Source organism: Sinocyclocheilus rhinocerous, unplaced genomic scaffold (assembly GCF_001515625.1).
Source record: "Sinocyclocheilus rhinocerous isolate Xijiao unplaced genomic scaffold, SAMN03320098_v1.1 scaffold28, whole genome shotgun sequence".
Classification (NCBI taxonomy): domain Eukaryota; kingdom Metazoa; phylum Chordata; class Actinopteri; order Cypriniformes; family Cyprinidae; genus Sinocyclocheilus; species Sinocyclocheilus rhinocerous.
In genome coordinates, this window is record NW_015652416.1 from 1,894,025 (window position 1) to 1,908,740 (window position 14,716).

A 14,716-nucleotide genomic window follows, 5' to 3' on the forward strand; every position below is an offset into this window, starting at 1 on the left:
TTTTTTTTTTTTTTTTACATCTTAGCCAATCACAGATAAATGCAAATATAAACCTAAGCAGTTGAAAATTCTGTCATCATTTACTCACCCTCAAGCTTTTCTGGACATCTACGCATTTCTTTCTTCTATGGAACACAAAAGAACATATTTTGAAGGAAATCTGGTAACCACACGGTTTCAGTTCCCATTGATTTGAAACTGTTTGGTTAGCAACATTTTTCAAAATATCTTCTTTTACGTTCCGCAGAAAAAAGAATGCCATTCACGTTTGGAACAGTATAGGGGTGAGTAAGTGAGAGAATTTTCATTTCATTTCGAATTTTCAGATACCTTTAAAGTTATAGTATATAGATGAAATATATTTTATTGCTTTTCTCAGTTTTGTTCCAGGAGAGGTGGATCTACGTTCAGAAGGAGAGTACGCGAGAGGTGAGATGAATTATGTCATAGCATCAACATGTACAAGACTCAAAGAGTAGCAAAAAAACAACATGAGTCATAGAACGTTTGATGCCATTGCTTATATATCACAGTTCTCCCATCGGTAGTCTTTTCTAACCTTTGTCAAATGTGAACCGTGTGTTTGTTGTTGCAGAGGCATGGGTACTGTACGCTTGGTGAGGCCTTCAATCGTCTAGACTTTTCCAGCGCCATTCAGGATGTGAGGCGCTTCAACTATGTGGTCAATGTAAGTAAGAACAATTGCAAGAATGCCTCTCTCCATTTGATTTACTTACTCTGCTTTCCTTCTGTATCCTCTCTCACGTTATCCACTTTGTTTACTTATCTTAGCTTCTGCAGTTGATTGCCAAATCCCAGCTGACGTCTTTGAGTGGAGCTGCTCAGAAAAACTATTTCAATGTCCTGGAGAAGATTGTGAGAAAAGGTGAGCTGATCTTTTTTTTTTTTCGGACTTTATCCAGTTGCATAGAAAATGCGGAAGACATATTGTCCTGATATATGTGCTTATACAAATGTACATGTATATTTGTTTGTTTTTAATCGCACAGTTCTGGATGACCATCAGAACCCACGTCTGATCAAGGCGTTGTTGAATGATCTAAGCTCCACACTCTGCATCCTCATCCGAGAAGTTGGGAAGTCTGTGCTGATTGGCAACATCAACATTTGGGTCTGCCGTTTAGAAACCATCTTAAACTGGCAGCAGCAGCTCAACAATTTACAAATTCCAAAGGTAGTCTTTTCATAATTTTCTTAAGGGTTAGGCATGGGCAAAAGTGGGTCAGTGGGTTTTCTGAATGAGTTCTGAATGAGCACCAGAAAAGGAAAGATAAATAAATTAATTTATATAAATGCACAGATCAGTTTCACAGTCAACACACATCTAGTTGTGAGTAGTGGGATGATTAATAAATAATATGATTATATTAACATGATTATATTATTATTCGATATCATGTAGCATTTTTAATTTTTTGTCACAGTATGCATTTATTATATAAAAAATGAAATGTTATTACATAATATATAATTAATATAAAATAATAAATAATAACCTTAAATTAATTATAAATCAATAAACTAATAAAACATTACTAAATAATAAATAAATAATCATATATCAATATAAATATCGCATTTATTTAAAGGGATAGTTCACCCAAAAATGAAAATTCTGTCATTAATTACTCGCCCTCATGTCGTTCCAAACCCATAAGAACTCCGTTCATCTTCGGAACACAAATTAAGATATTTTTGATGTATTCTGACAGCTCTCTGACACACCCATAGACAGCAATACGAGAATACTTTTTGTGCGCAAAAGAGAAAAAAAAAAGCACTTTATTCAAGAATTTGTCTCCTCCGTGTCACCGTCATTTTTGGGTGAACTAACCCTTTAAGGCCAAATTACTAAATATTATAAAAATGCAGAAAAATAATAATCAGTGGTAAAATATAATGCTAAATAGCCTATGTCTTGTTGCAGCAAGTTTCAAATGGCATGACACTGAGTGACCTCCCTTTGCACATGCAAAACAACATCCTGTATAAGTTTAGTGATGCCTGTGACATCATCAATCTGGGACCGCCCTCATGTCGTTCCAAACCCATAAGAACTCCGTTCATCTTCGGAACACAAATTAAGATATTTTTGATGTATTCTGACAGCTCTCTGACACACCCATAGACAGCAATACGAGAATACTTTTTGTGCGCAAAAGAGAAAAAAAAAAGCACTTTATTCAAGAATTTGTCTCCTCCGTGTCACCGTCATTTTTGGGTGAACTAACCCTTTAAGGCCAAATTACTAAATATTATAAAAATGCAGAAAAATAATAATCAGTGGTAAAATATAATGCTAAATAGCCTATGTCTTGTTGCAGCAAGTTTCAAATGGCATGACACTGAGTGACCTCCCTTTGCACATGCAAAACAACATCCTGTATAAGTTTAGTGATGCCTGTGACATCATCAATCTGGGACAAGCCACACCAACACTGCACATGCTCAGTGAGGACCGGCAACTGTGGAAGAAACTGTGCCAGTTTCATTTTGCTGAGAAACAGGTGAGGAATAAGACTTTTATTAAGTCACTCATAAACAGTTCTAATTGGATGATTCATCAGTTAGAGATACTGTCATTACCATCACACACAAATCCACGTATACTATATATATATATATATCAATATTTCAAGTAGTCATGCTTCAAATTGAAGAATTGCCCATATATAATTGTCTGTTTAAGCACATAATAATAACCATTTATCTTTGGAGATTAAAGGCCGAGTAAGTGATTTCTGGTAGCCAATGTTGATATTTGAAATCACCAAAACAAACACGCCCCTACCCCAAAAGGGTCTTGCCCCTATTTTGATAGCTCCGCCCCACATATACGTACGCAACCCAGGCAACGATTAGTTCTGTGAAACAAAGCAAAACCAATGTTACACCGTGTCTACGGACGTGAGCGGCGCGGCGCAACAAATCCCCGACAGAAAACTGCTGCCGGGTTCTATTTATGACGTGCTGACACAAATTTCAAATGGTTTTCAACGGTCGTTTGATCCCGTCCAGTGTAGGCGGACTTTAGCTGTTGTAGACACGGTGTTACTCACCTATTGAGAAGAAACAAAGCAACCTCGGCGTCCGATCGTAGGCCTCCGCTCCTTGAGTTCTCTCCAGCGCTGGAAAGCTGATCCGATATTTACACGGGTCCTACTTCTTGCCTTATCGTTCCGCAGACGTTTTCCTCTTTTGTTTTTTATCCGCCATCTCTATCTCTCTGTCGCTCGGCTCGGCTAATGTCCGTCCCATGCACTGAAAGCTCTCTCCTCCACATCACGAGACGAGTAGACACGCCCCTTATTGCTGATTGGCTACAAGCCGTCCCATGCACTGAACGTGCTCTCCTCCACATCACGAGTAGACACGCCCCTTATTGCTGATTGGCTACAAGTTTGTTTTGCGATTCGGCCGAATCAGTTTTCTAAAGTGTTTTTGAAAAATCACTTACTCTGCCTTTAAAACTAGCTGAAAGTTGGGTCAGTGACCTAATTTGACCACAAGATGGCAGTCAGGCTTGTTCCTCACAGAGCTCTCTGTTTGTGTGTTCAGTTCTGCAGGCACTTGATTCTGTCAGAGAAGGGCCATGTGGACTGGAAGCTGATGTTTTTCACACTTCAGAAATACTACCCTCAGAAAGAACAGTACGGAGACACTCTGCAGTTCTGCAAGCACTGTAGCATCCTCTTCTGGAATGTAAGAAATCCTTATTTAAATGTCAAACATTCTGGTCTCTGAATAAACAGCACGACATCCCTCCTTGTTACTATGTAGATTTAAGTGCTCTTCTCAAACGTTTCCCTTGTTGAAGCCCTGTACAGTATGTGCACACTTGATTGCTCCTACCCCTGCATGCTTTTTTTGTGTGTGCAAATATCTTCTATAATTGCAGTTTGTGGGCAGAAAACCATATAGCCACAATTATCAACATACAAGCATCAGTTTGTTCCAGTCATCTTTATTTAAAATATAGGGGACCAGTATTAACCAGTATATACTCTAGCGTTAAAACATTTGGGGTCAGTAAGATTTGTTAAATGCCTCTTATGCTTACCAAGTCTGAGGAAATGTTCATTTTTTTGGTGAACTATTCCATTAAGGCCTCAGTCTCTATAAGCCTTTTTACTGGGCACAAAAAAAGTGAAGTAATATCGTGCAATATTTAAAATAATTTGAAAAACGAAGAAATTTATTTATGTGATGACAAAGCAAAATCAGTCATTGCTTCAGTCGTGTCATTCTGATATGCTGATTTGCTGCTCAAGAAACATTTCGTATTATTATCAATGTTGAAAACATTGCAATGCTGCATAATATTTTTGTTGTGATACATGTTTTTCAGGATTCCTTGATGAATACAAAGTTCATACGAAAAGCATTTATTTGAAATAGAAATCTTTCGTAACATTGTAAATGTCATTACTGTCACTTTTGATCAATTGAATGCATTTTTGTGAAAAAAGTATTAATTTATTGAAGAAAATATTCTTTCTTGCCCCAAATGTTTGAACAGTAGTGTATTTAAAAGAATAGCTCATTCACATAAATGACAGAAGCTGAAAAATTAAGGCTCACTTTTAACATACTTATTTTCATTTTGAAAAAGTTTAATTTCAACTCTTTCGGGTTATTTCTATTCAGTAATATCAGCCCTCTTCCTGTACCCTTTGACCTTTTATTTTTTTTCCTGTTCTCCTCCTGGTCCCTTATCTCCTAAAGGACAGACACCTGGCTTTGATCTTTAAGGTACATGCTAAATCTTATATGAGTGTGCCAGCGTTTTGAAATTAGTGTCTGTAAACAAAATTTGTTTTGCTTCATCGGTCATTTTTTTTCTTTTTCTCATCACCCTTTCTGTCCATCATTCTGTCTTGCACTTCAGTCCATTCAAATCAGCTGGACTTTATCTGTCTTTTGTATTCATTTAATATTTGAGTGGACATTTATCTAAATGTATTCTTTTTTTCCATTTGCTTTTTTATGTCGTCAGTATGTTCCACAACGTTATACACTAATGCTAATCACATGAACATACATACAATGACCATTATTTTTGCTAATACTAATTAGGAATTTGAACAAACCTCTAACGTATTACATTGCCGTGTGTAACTAAAGCCCCGTTCACACCAAGAACGATAACTATAAAGATAACGATATTAGCGTCCACACCAGCGAACGATATCGTCTGTTTATTCTAAGCGCACGTGCGTCTGCCGCTTTAAATTCTCGAGCTCGTTACAGCAGGATGGATTCTGATTGGCTGTCAATGTTTGCATCGTTCATCAGCTGGAAAAAATAGTTCTGAAAATGATTCCAACGATATCGTTTCTCTGTGCCTTTGTCGTTATTGTTGTAGTGTGGACTCTGCTATTCTTTAATATTGAGAACTATTTTTAGAACTATATCTTTATTGTTATCTTTATAGTTAATGTCCTTGTGTGAACGGGCCTTTACATTGCTAGATAGTAACTGGTTATATGTAATCTGGATTAGGTTACACTTTATTTTACAGTGTCTGTAAAATAATATGATAAACAAATTAGGTCAAAAGTAATCTAGAAGTAGTAGCCCAAATACATGACCTAAAATGTGTAATGTAATAGATTACATTACTAACTACAATTTTACTAAGTACACGTCAGTAATGGGCTACAATTTGTAAGTAATTTACCCAGCATTGGTAACTCATCTTCTAGATTATTAAAATGTTTTTTCACGCTAACTGTTCACTGAAAGCTTCTTTGGGGGAACCCAAATTGGTTTTTCCCTGGAACCGTTTATTTTTAAGAGGGAAGAAGGGACCCTAGCAACCAACCAATGTGGCAGCGACTTCCTCAGAAAATGTTTTAAACTGATTCTCTCTTTGCATCTCAGGACTCAGGACATCCTTGCACAGCGAACGATCCAGACAGCTGCCTCACCCCCGTCTCTCCTCAGCACTTCATAGACCTCTTCAAGTTCTGAAATTCAGAATGTTCTTGGACCTCTGACCTTTTGATAACCTCTAACCAAGACTCTGAAACTGATCAAATATGTTCGACTTTTCAACTCTGTGCTCCAAACCATGTCCTTTCCTTTTACGTTTCCCAGACAGTCGTTCTGTTATTAAAACGTTCAAACTTCCGAAAATGTAACTAATAATTGAATTTTCTGTTGCCTCACCCAAACTTTTAAGGGCTTATGGAAAGATGTCATAATATTAGTGTTTCTTTTGTATTGTCCTCTTTTTTTTGTTTTTGTTCCTCATTGCGTTCTCAGAGAATTCATTTGTTCTTTAAGCACAGAAAGATGGGAGATAAACAGCAAAAAGAGGCAGGATATGTGAAGGATTGTTTGTTAAAAAAGGAAAACAAAGAAAACAAACTTGCTTTTGGGAAAGACAAGCTGAAGCGAAAAGTGTGGGAGATCCTAAGCAGAGGTTATCTTGTCTTTTCATGTATGTATTTTCATTTCTATACCAATGAAATGCACGTCAGAAGTAGTCGTAGGTTAATGTTTACGTGGGTTCTCGTGTCGTTTTGTCATGCTGTGTGTATATATTTGATGCGTCAACACTAAAGTGTACATTTGCTGCACAAAACAACTTTTTACGATACACTTTTGTCAAATCTGTTGCGAGGGCAGATGGAAAATCTAATGTAAGCTTTGCTATTTATGAACAAATGTATTTTATATCCTTTCTCTGAACTTTGTAATATTCCTTTGCTATTCCAGTAATATAAATGTCATTGAAATGGGTTAAGTGTAGGATGTGCTTGGTACGATCAAGCATTTGCAAGAAACATCGTTGCCTAAAATAATTAAAACTTTTGGGAAATAGGTCTTGTGATTTTTTTGGTGCCCAGAAAAAAGGCTGATAGAGACCAAGGCCTAGGAATAGTTCACCAAAAATGAAAATTTGCTTAACATTTACAAACCCACAGGCCATCCAAGATGTAGGTGAGTTTGTTTCTTCATCAGAACAGATTTGGAGAAATTGAGCATTACATCACTTGCTCACTAATGGATCCTCTGCAGTGAATGGGTGCCATCAGAATGAGAGTCCAAACAGCTGATAAAAACATCACTATAATCCACAAGTAATCCACATGACTTCAGTCTATCAATTAATGTCTTGTGAAAAGTTGTGTGTTTGTAAAATACAAATCCATCATTAAGACGCTTTAACTTTAAACTTACTTCCAGCTAAAATACGAGTTGTTTATCCAAAATATTGCTTTCTTCAGTGAAAACGTAATCTTGTCTGAATCAGGAGAGAAATATGAACAGATCGTGCTTGATTTAACTGTGAAAAGTCCAAAACGGCTCTAAATAAAATATGTGGATTTTGTTTTTCAAAAACATTAAAAAATCTTACCGAACCGAAACTTTTTGTGGGGGAAAATAATGCTTGAGTACAAAGTAACTTTGAATTCAGAATCACCAACTTAATCTGAACCCCTGGAACAACATTTTATTATTTGCATTTAAATCATAATACAGAAAAAAAAAAAATTCAGTAGTATCAAGATAGAAATCAAAATAAGATTCTCGCAAAGGCCCAAAATATAAAGAGCAGAATCTGAAACTAACAATTTGTAATCATCTTTCAAAGTTAAACACATTGGTAGACTAATTATATAAAGCTACTTTGAACAACTAAGAGCAGCAAACCCACTTACTTTCAGAATCTGATTATAAATAATCTCCTAAAATCAGTAATAAGACTCTCAGACATGTTCTTCTAGCAAACCAAAGATCTTAGGCTGTTCAATGGCATCACCCAAAGGGTTATAAAATACATTTTATATTGGACTTATAAATGAGTATTGTCATTTTTATCGTGTTGGAAGAGAATAACTGGTTAACATGTTGTGATCACAATACAAAATGAATTTTAAGTCGAGGCACAGCAAAGAAGAATACTTCATGATAAAACGGCACAGCTCTTGAGGTCGTTGGAAGGCTTCAAATATTAAGGTTTGTAACGGTAATCGTTACCATAAGACATCTGGATACTCATCCAACCTGCTTCAGAACTTAAGTTTCAATCCTAGAAGACTGTGTTTTTCCCAAATGAATCCAATAACTATAATTAGCTGTTTGATGAAAGCTCCAAGCTCCAAGACCGAGCACATACACATTCAATTTATAGCTGTTCCCTGTATGTCTCATCAAGTCACAGTAAGCTCTTCTTGTGACTGAATAGTGGCACCACTGAATAAATTGTAAGCATGATCAAAATAGCAAGTAGTTTGGGATTATAGCAAGACAATCATTGCATAGAGTAATTACAGTGCATTATGATTGTGAAACAGCAGGCAGTAGATCTACACTGATCAGTGGAAGGCGTTTCACTCTTCAACTACATAGCGAAATAAATGAACGACAAGTCACAAGTGAATCGAAGATTCAAGCATTACATACAAAAAGCATCGATTTCTTGTCATAAGCGAGTCTGGCGATTGAGACGCGCCCTCTGTCTGTGACGATGGGTACTGCAGTGTGCACTAATAAAACGTAGATTTAAAGAGACAGAGTTCACCTACAAAATTAATATTCTGTCGTCGTTTATTCACCCTTATGTCACCCCAAACCAGTTTGATTTTATTCTGTGAAAAAGAGAAGTTTAGCAGAATGTCCTGACTGACTTTTCATACAATGACTTCAGAAGGATGAATGGAGACTTATTGCTTTATTCAATGACATTGGCTGTTTCTCATATAATATCTGAACTGTAATTTGGAATATATATTATGAGACTTTATTGTAATTTTAGCAGCTACCATGTCTACTGAATAGACAATAGACCTTGGTCAGGATAGTGCCATATTTATTTTTTTAACAGGGATAAAAACGAGGTTGTGAGGGATAGAAGTAGCACAGGGCGTTCAATGTATTGTACCGCTATTTAAAAACATGCCGATTGCCAAGCCTTTGAAATGTCTTTCTGAAAAACTTTTGGTAGACAAAAACTTAATAAAACAGTTTTGAAAGATGTGAAATTTATGTGATTAGGACCTGTATACAGTACATGCCATTGTAAAGACTGCAAAGTCTATCCCTCACAGCCTCGTTATCATCTGCGTTAAATTCAATATGGCGTCTGACTGAGGTTTACGCTCCTTGGGACATTCTGCTATTCTTCATCTTTTGTGTTCAACATAACAGGTTTGAAGAACATTTTAAAAATCAGGTTTGGAATGACATGAGGGTGAATAAATGATTTTCATTTTTGGTTGAACTCTCCCTTTGAGTGTTTAAATGTCTTTTATAGCCTTTAAAAGTAATGTACAAAACAGCATGGTGATTAACTATGAGTACATCCAGTGATTTCTCTGAAGGAGCTCCATTCAAAAGTTGGATACGCATTTTATATCAATTGGAAAAGTGACAATAAATCATTAAATCAGGCACTCTTGGTCTGAGGGTCCTACTCTTCACATCGGTGGGCTGTCCAATTAGAGTAGGTATACACAGGGGTGTGGCCATCCTCACAGACATTAATATGTAAATCATTTTAGCCCCTCCCAATTACTTTCTGATAGGCTGGCTGGACTTCGGCGGCGAACGGCGGCTAATTTATCTCGTGCCCGAGCCGCCCACTGGGCAGGGCCGCCTGTCTGTGATTCAGTCAGACTAGAGTAACGAGACGAGTCCTCCTCCGAACCCAAGCCAACCCAGGACGGCAAACCCAGAGAATGCGGCAGAGACAGTGACAGAGGGGAGGACAGCGGGGACGAGTCGCTCCTCTTCTTCTCCGGCTCATTTTTTTCCTCCTCCATTCCGTCGTTCAGCTGAGGAGGCTCCCAGCCCTCAATCTTGTCAATCTTCCTCGTGGGTGTGATTTGCTTCATCGTCATCGAGATGCTGTCCCACAGACAGTGTGCTTTGTCTTTTTCTGGGTGCGCTTTACTCTTGTCGTCCTCCCAGTTTTTCTTAGCAGACCTGAGAGAGAATGAAGAAGCCTGATTTATTATAAAGTGAAAATATTTTACCATAAAAAATTATTAACACCTCTGGTACTGCTTGGATGACTGAAAAAAGTTCAATAATTAAACAAATTAAGCGAATTCCAAGAAATTTCAGCAACTATATATATTTGTGTATATCCAACGCATCCCAATACCGTGTTCGAGGAAAGAAAATGACGTGTTACGGAACCCCTAAAGTGAATAAATACGAGATGGGAGGAAAATACATATTTTAATAATTTTTCTCAGTTATATCATTGGGTAATTATACTGTATTGTGGGCATCAGGGAGCAGCTATTATGCCTGGCATTGAAACTGCTTTTGAATGCCCGATCGCTTTTTAGTTTCACTTTCTAGTTTTGTGATCGCGCGTAGTCTGTTTATACTATGGAGCGGCAGTATTTACCACACATTTTACAAGATTAAATGTTTGTCAGTGGTGCTGAGGATCTGCAAATCATTCGCCATCGTCCTCAGTCATGACGCCATCGTCCTCAGTCTTTCTCTGTTTATGTGGTAAGTGAAATTTTATGTACTGTAATGTAACAGGCAACCGTTAGCAATCGTTTTCTGAATACGGATTCACGTTTATTCCGCTTCCAGAATAAATCACCTAGGGATTTTTGTCCCGTCCATTGCTTATCGCTGATATTTCGAGAATGAATCCAGCAAAATTCTCGAAACTAACAGCATGTATGTGTCCGAAAAACGAAAGTTTTATTCAAATTCTGAATGGATTATAGCAACTGCCCCCCTTGCCCCCCCCCAATGTCGCATATATTTATTTATTTATTTATATAATATAATATATAACCGTTCAACCGTAATTTTACGAAGCTACAAGAATACCTTTTGTGCGCACAGAAAACAATATTAATAACAATTTATTAAACAACGTAATCTACGTAATCAACGTTCTTTACGTTCAGCATGTGCGTGCTGTCTACTGAACGTAAACAACGCTGATTACGTTGAGTACGTTCTAGGGTACTCTCCAAAATGGTGGAAGATGATAAATTGTTATTTTCTTTGCGCACAAAAAGTATTCTCGTAGCTTCGTAAAATTACGGTTCAACCACTGATGTCACATGGACTATTTTACTGATGTCCTTGCTACGTTTCTAGACCTGGGAACATTTCAGTTGCATTGCTGTCCACGGAGGGTCAGAGAGCTCTCAAATTTTATCAAAAATATCTTAATTTGTGTTCCGAAGATGAACAAAGGTCTTACTGGTTTGGAACGACATGAGGGTGAGTAATTAATGACAGAATTTTATTTTTTTGGGTGAACTAACCCTTTAAGATTTGTACTCATGGAAATTACCAAAGTAGTCACACCTGTTCATTAGAAGGGGGTGTCCAAATACTTTTGGCAAAATAGTGTATATACATATATTTATTTATTTTTGCTTATATGAAAAGATACAAGACTCAACAGTGAATTTAATATGCTGTACGTACATTATGGTGTTTAGTTTTGTGTCATAATGGCACAAGGCAGTCACATATGCTTCAGCAGGAAGGACAGAGGCCGGGCCACAGGGTGCGGTTTCCATTTCAGACACTTACTTGATGGTTGACTTGCTTATTTAAAATTACACTATATTTATCTACAAAAACATATATGTGAGATATTCCATTGCTATGTAAAGATATATTTATCTCTATTTTTATGGCATACAGTATGGAAATGTTCATTTCTAGGCACTCAAAGGTGCCGTGTGTGTATCTCTGGTGTTAAAATACTTTTTCCTAAACTAACTTTAATATGCAGAGTCAACTATAAGAAAGCCATTGGTTCATTTCCCCCAAAGACTGACTGTAAACACTGCGGCCCTGTGCTGCTCTTACAACATGGCTTTGTTTGTTTCAGCAGCCCAACATGGCAATTTCTGGCTCAACTAATGGCGTGAGCTTGAGGCAGACCAAAAGATTTGGACAATGTGGTTTTGAATTTTCCCACTAAGCACATCCAATGCAGAAGCACATAAGCTAGAAACCATTGTGTTCTATTTTGAATGCCTTTGTGTGTGTGTGTGTGTGTGTGTGTGTGTGATAATAATCTCAAAACATTGAATTGACATACATTCAATCTTTTAAACATCATTAAAACACCAACAGGTCATGTTTAAGCTACTAAAAATTACTAGAAGTAAAAAAAATAAAATAAAAAAAAAGACCCATGTCTATATTATCATTTGGAAATACAAAAAATACAAATAATAATAATAATAACAAAAAATAAGCAATCAATACATGATTAAGTATTAAAAACATTTTGAGGTTAACCTTTCAGAAAAGATATCTATGGCATGACATATACTGCTGCTACTGTAATATAAAATTACTCATACATTTAAATTATACGATTTTGGTTGTCCCACCTAGCTCTACTTACTGGGTATAATCATCTAAAATTATTGTAATCATCTAAAAAATACATATTGGAATCCTGAGGCTTGCAAAACATGCTTCATTTAGCTTTAGCTTACCCTCTTCTGTGAGAGACAGTGACTCCTGTCAGCAAGATGTGTTCATCGTCCTGAGATGGAAACAACTTCTTGTCTCCTTTTTCTCGCTTTGATTTAACTTTCTTTAATTTTGAATCCTACAAAAGGTCAAAAACAGAGTCAGAAACCATAATGAAATCGCTTGTTTATTCATACAACAGGGCTCTGCGCACAGTAAATTGACCGTTTGTGTGTTATGTGTCAGGAAGACTCAACTTTGGTTTTTCAGTGAGACGGAAATACAGACGGTAAGAGATGATTGCAGGTTTAGGCCTGGCACAAACTAAGACAACTAATCACAAAGACACACTTCATCTTGAACGCAGGAGCAAAAAGCTGTATCTGACGGACAGAGGGCATCACGCAGTAAAAACAGGAAAGGCCTATGTTGATTACAGCGGATCGCAGACACACGTGTGTATGTGCGCATGTTTTGGGTCATTTGGCAATCTGACTCCCTCCTGCCTGCGTTCAGTGTGACCCTCAGGATTTGAAATACCAGCCCAGCTTTGCAGTGTATTATATAGGAAAGAACCTTTGACACAATTTCTTGCTCCCTTTCATAAGTTGTTCATTTTTTTCTGACCTGCCTTGTACAGAATTTTCTCCCTTGATTTAAATAAAAAACAAAATGTAAATAATATTTTATCACACCATATATTGGGTCATATTTGACTCCAAAATCAAAATGAAAAGAAAAAAAAAATCAAGAGGATACGTTGGTTAAAACTTATTTTTTGCATATGATATTCTTTTAATGACAATTACTGTAGTGCAAAATATATATATTCATTTATAATAATATTTGAACACACACACACACATATAATACACATAATATATATATATATATATATATTGTGACGAGCGTCCCGAAGCTTCATCAGCGTCGCCCTGGAAACAAGCGAGGAACACCTGCCCGTCCTCGTCACAGGCTGATCGGTCACAGCTGCAGCTCATCAGGCGGCGGCTACATAAGCCACGCAAGCCCTGCCACCCAGGAGACACTTCTCCATGAGACTGAGCCTTAAGTCGCCCTCTCGTTTCTCCCACAGACAGCAGCATGTGACCGACCAGCCCCACAGGAGCACAGCACGGACCCACTGCACTGGGAAGAAGGAAGAGAGCACTCACGGCACCGGAGCACCCACCTGGACCTTTCTCTTTTTCACACCCTCCCGTAAATAAATCCACCCTCCGGGGCATTTATTGAGCCATCCTTGTCGTGTGATTCTTCACCCCGTGACACTGGTGGAGAATGCAGGCAGATCAGTGAAGAATTACTGACAAGCGATCTCCTTCACCTCACCTTTCACATTTTTTTCCCTTTGTGTCTCCGGGTTTCTGTCACAGGCGAGCGCTCCTCCCCCAACATGGACGGAATCCTCCAGTGGCTCACCGAGGTTAGCACCCGCCAGCAACAGCCACCATGGACGAAATCCTCCAGTGGCTCACCGAGGTTAGCATCCGCCAGCAACAGGTCGTTGAGCACCTCACCACCAGTCAAGGGGAGACAGAGGCCCTTCGTGCCACCGCCGCTCAACGCATGCCGCTGCCGGACCCCCGAGTACAAGTCGCTAAGCTGCTACCCAAGCTGACCCCCCATGATGATGTGGAAGCAGACTCCGGCAGAGCGGTCACTCTGGTACGGTCTCATATTCTCGCCCCACGAATGGAGTATAAAACCTTCCTCCCCATAACCTGTGTCCACGGAGATACACGAAAAGTTCCAGCTCGCAGGGTGACCATTTCTGCCGCTCCTGGCGCCTGGCCTGTGGAAGTTGGGGTAATGAAGGATCTTCCCGTCCCCGTGCTGATCGGGAGAGACTGGCCCGGGTTTGACCGCCTGCTGGCCACGGCTACGCAGCCTGCCAGCCCAAGAGGGGGCCGCCGGAGATGGAAGTATAAGGAGGTCAAGAAGGAAATTCTAGCCCGCCTGGGGTTATCCTCTATCTGTGCCGCTCAGTACTTCCACGAATGGGAATATAAGCCCCGTCTGCCGGCCCGTGCCCAGGCCGCCGAACTCACGCAGCACTGGCTGCTGGAGGGGGCTTTATCGGCTAGTCAGGTGGCGGAACGCGTGGTGATAGACCATCTTCTCCGAGCCCTTCCCCGATCTCACCGACAGGCAGTTGGAATGAGGAACCCAACCACCACCTTGGAGCTCGTGGAGGCTATCGAGCTGGCGGATGCGGCCCAACATCGGGATGCTGGGGAGCGAG

The 14,716-nt window shown here is 38.8% G+C and overlaps 2 protein-coding genes across 6 annotated transcripts in view; one reads left to right on the forward strand and one right to left on the reverse strand.

Annotated features, from left to right (window-relative positions):
- The window catches only part of LOC107715015 (F-box only protein 25-like), an 18,001-nt gene extending 11,152 nt beyond the window's left edge, over positions 1 to 6,849 (forward strand). For 4 of the 5 annotated variants that reach the window (XM_016521040.1, XM_016521039.1, XM_016521038.1 and 1 more), the window contains exons 4-12: positions 380 to 429; positions 596 to 688; positions 793 to 886; positions 1,011 to 1,195; positions 1,949 to 2,032; positions 2,430 to 2,528; positions 3,580 to 3,723; positions 4,747 to 4,773; positions 5,905 to 6,849. In XM_016521040.1, coding sequence (XP_016376526.1) covers positions 380 to 429; positions 596 to 688; positions 793 to 886; positions 1,011 to 1,195; positions 1,949 to 2,032; positions 2,430 to 2,528; positions 3,580 to 3,723; positions 4,747 to 4,773; positions 5,905 to 5,994 — 866 coding nt within the window. In that variant the 3' untranslated portion in view covers positions 5,995 to 6,849. The remainder of the gene's footprint in view (positions 1 to 379; positions 430 to 595; positions 689 to 792; positions 887 to 1,010; positions 1,196 to 1,948; positions 2,033 to 2,429; positions 2,529 to 3,579; positions 3,724 to 4,746; positions 4,774 to 5,904) is intronic. The other variant, XM_016521042.1, reaches the window with a different exon arrangement.
- Positions 6,850 to 9,215: 2,366 nt separating this feature from the next.
- Positions 9,216 to 14,716, reverse strand: part of LOC107715017 (testis development-related protein-like) — a 16,837-nt gene continuing 11,336 nt past the window's right edge. Inside the window, exons 3-4 of the mRNA XM_016521043.1 lie at positions 12,477 to 12,592; positions 9,216 to 9,957 (exon numbers count right to left, since the gene is read on the reverse strand). Coding sequence (XP_016376529.1) covers positions 9,525 to 9,957; positions 12,477 to 12,592 — 549 coding nt within the window. The 3' untranslated portion in view covers positions 9,216 to 9,524. The remainder of the gene's footprint in view (positions 9,958 to 12,476; positions 12,593 to 14,716) is intronic.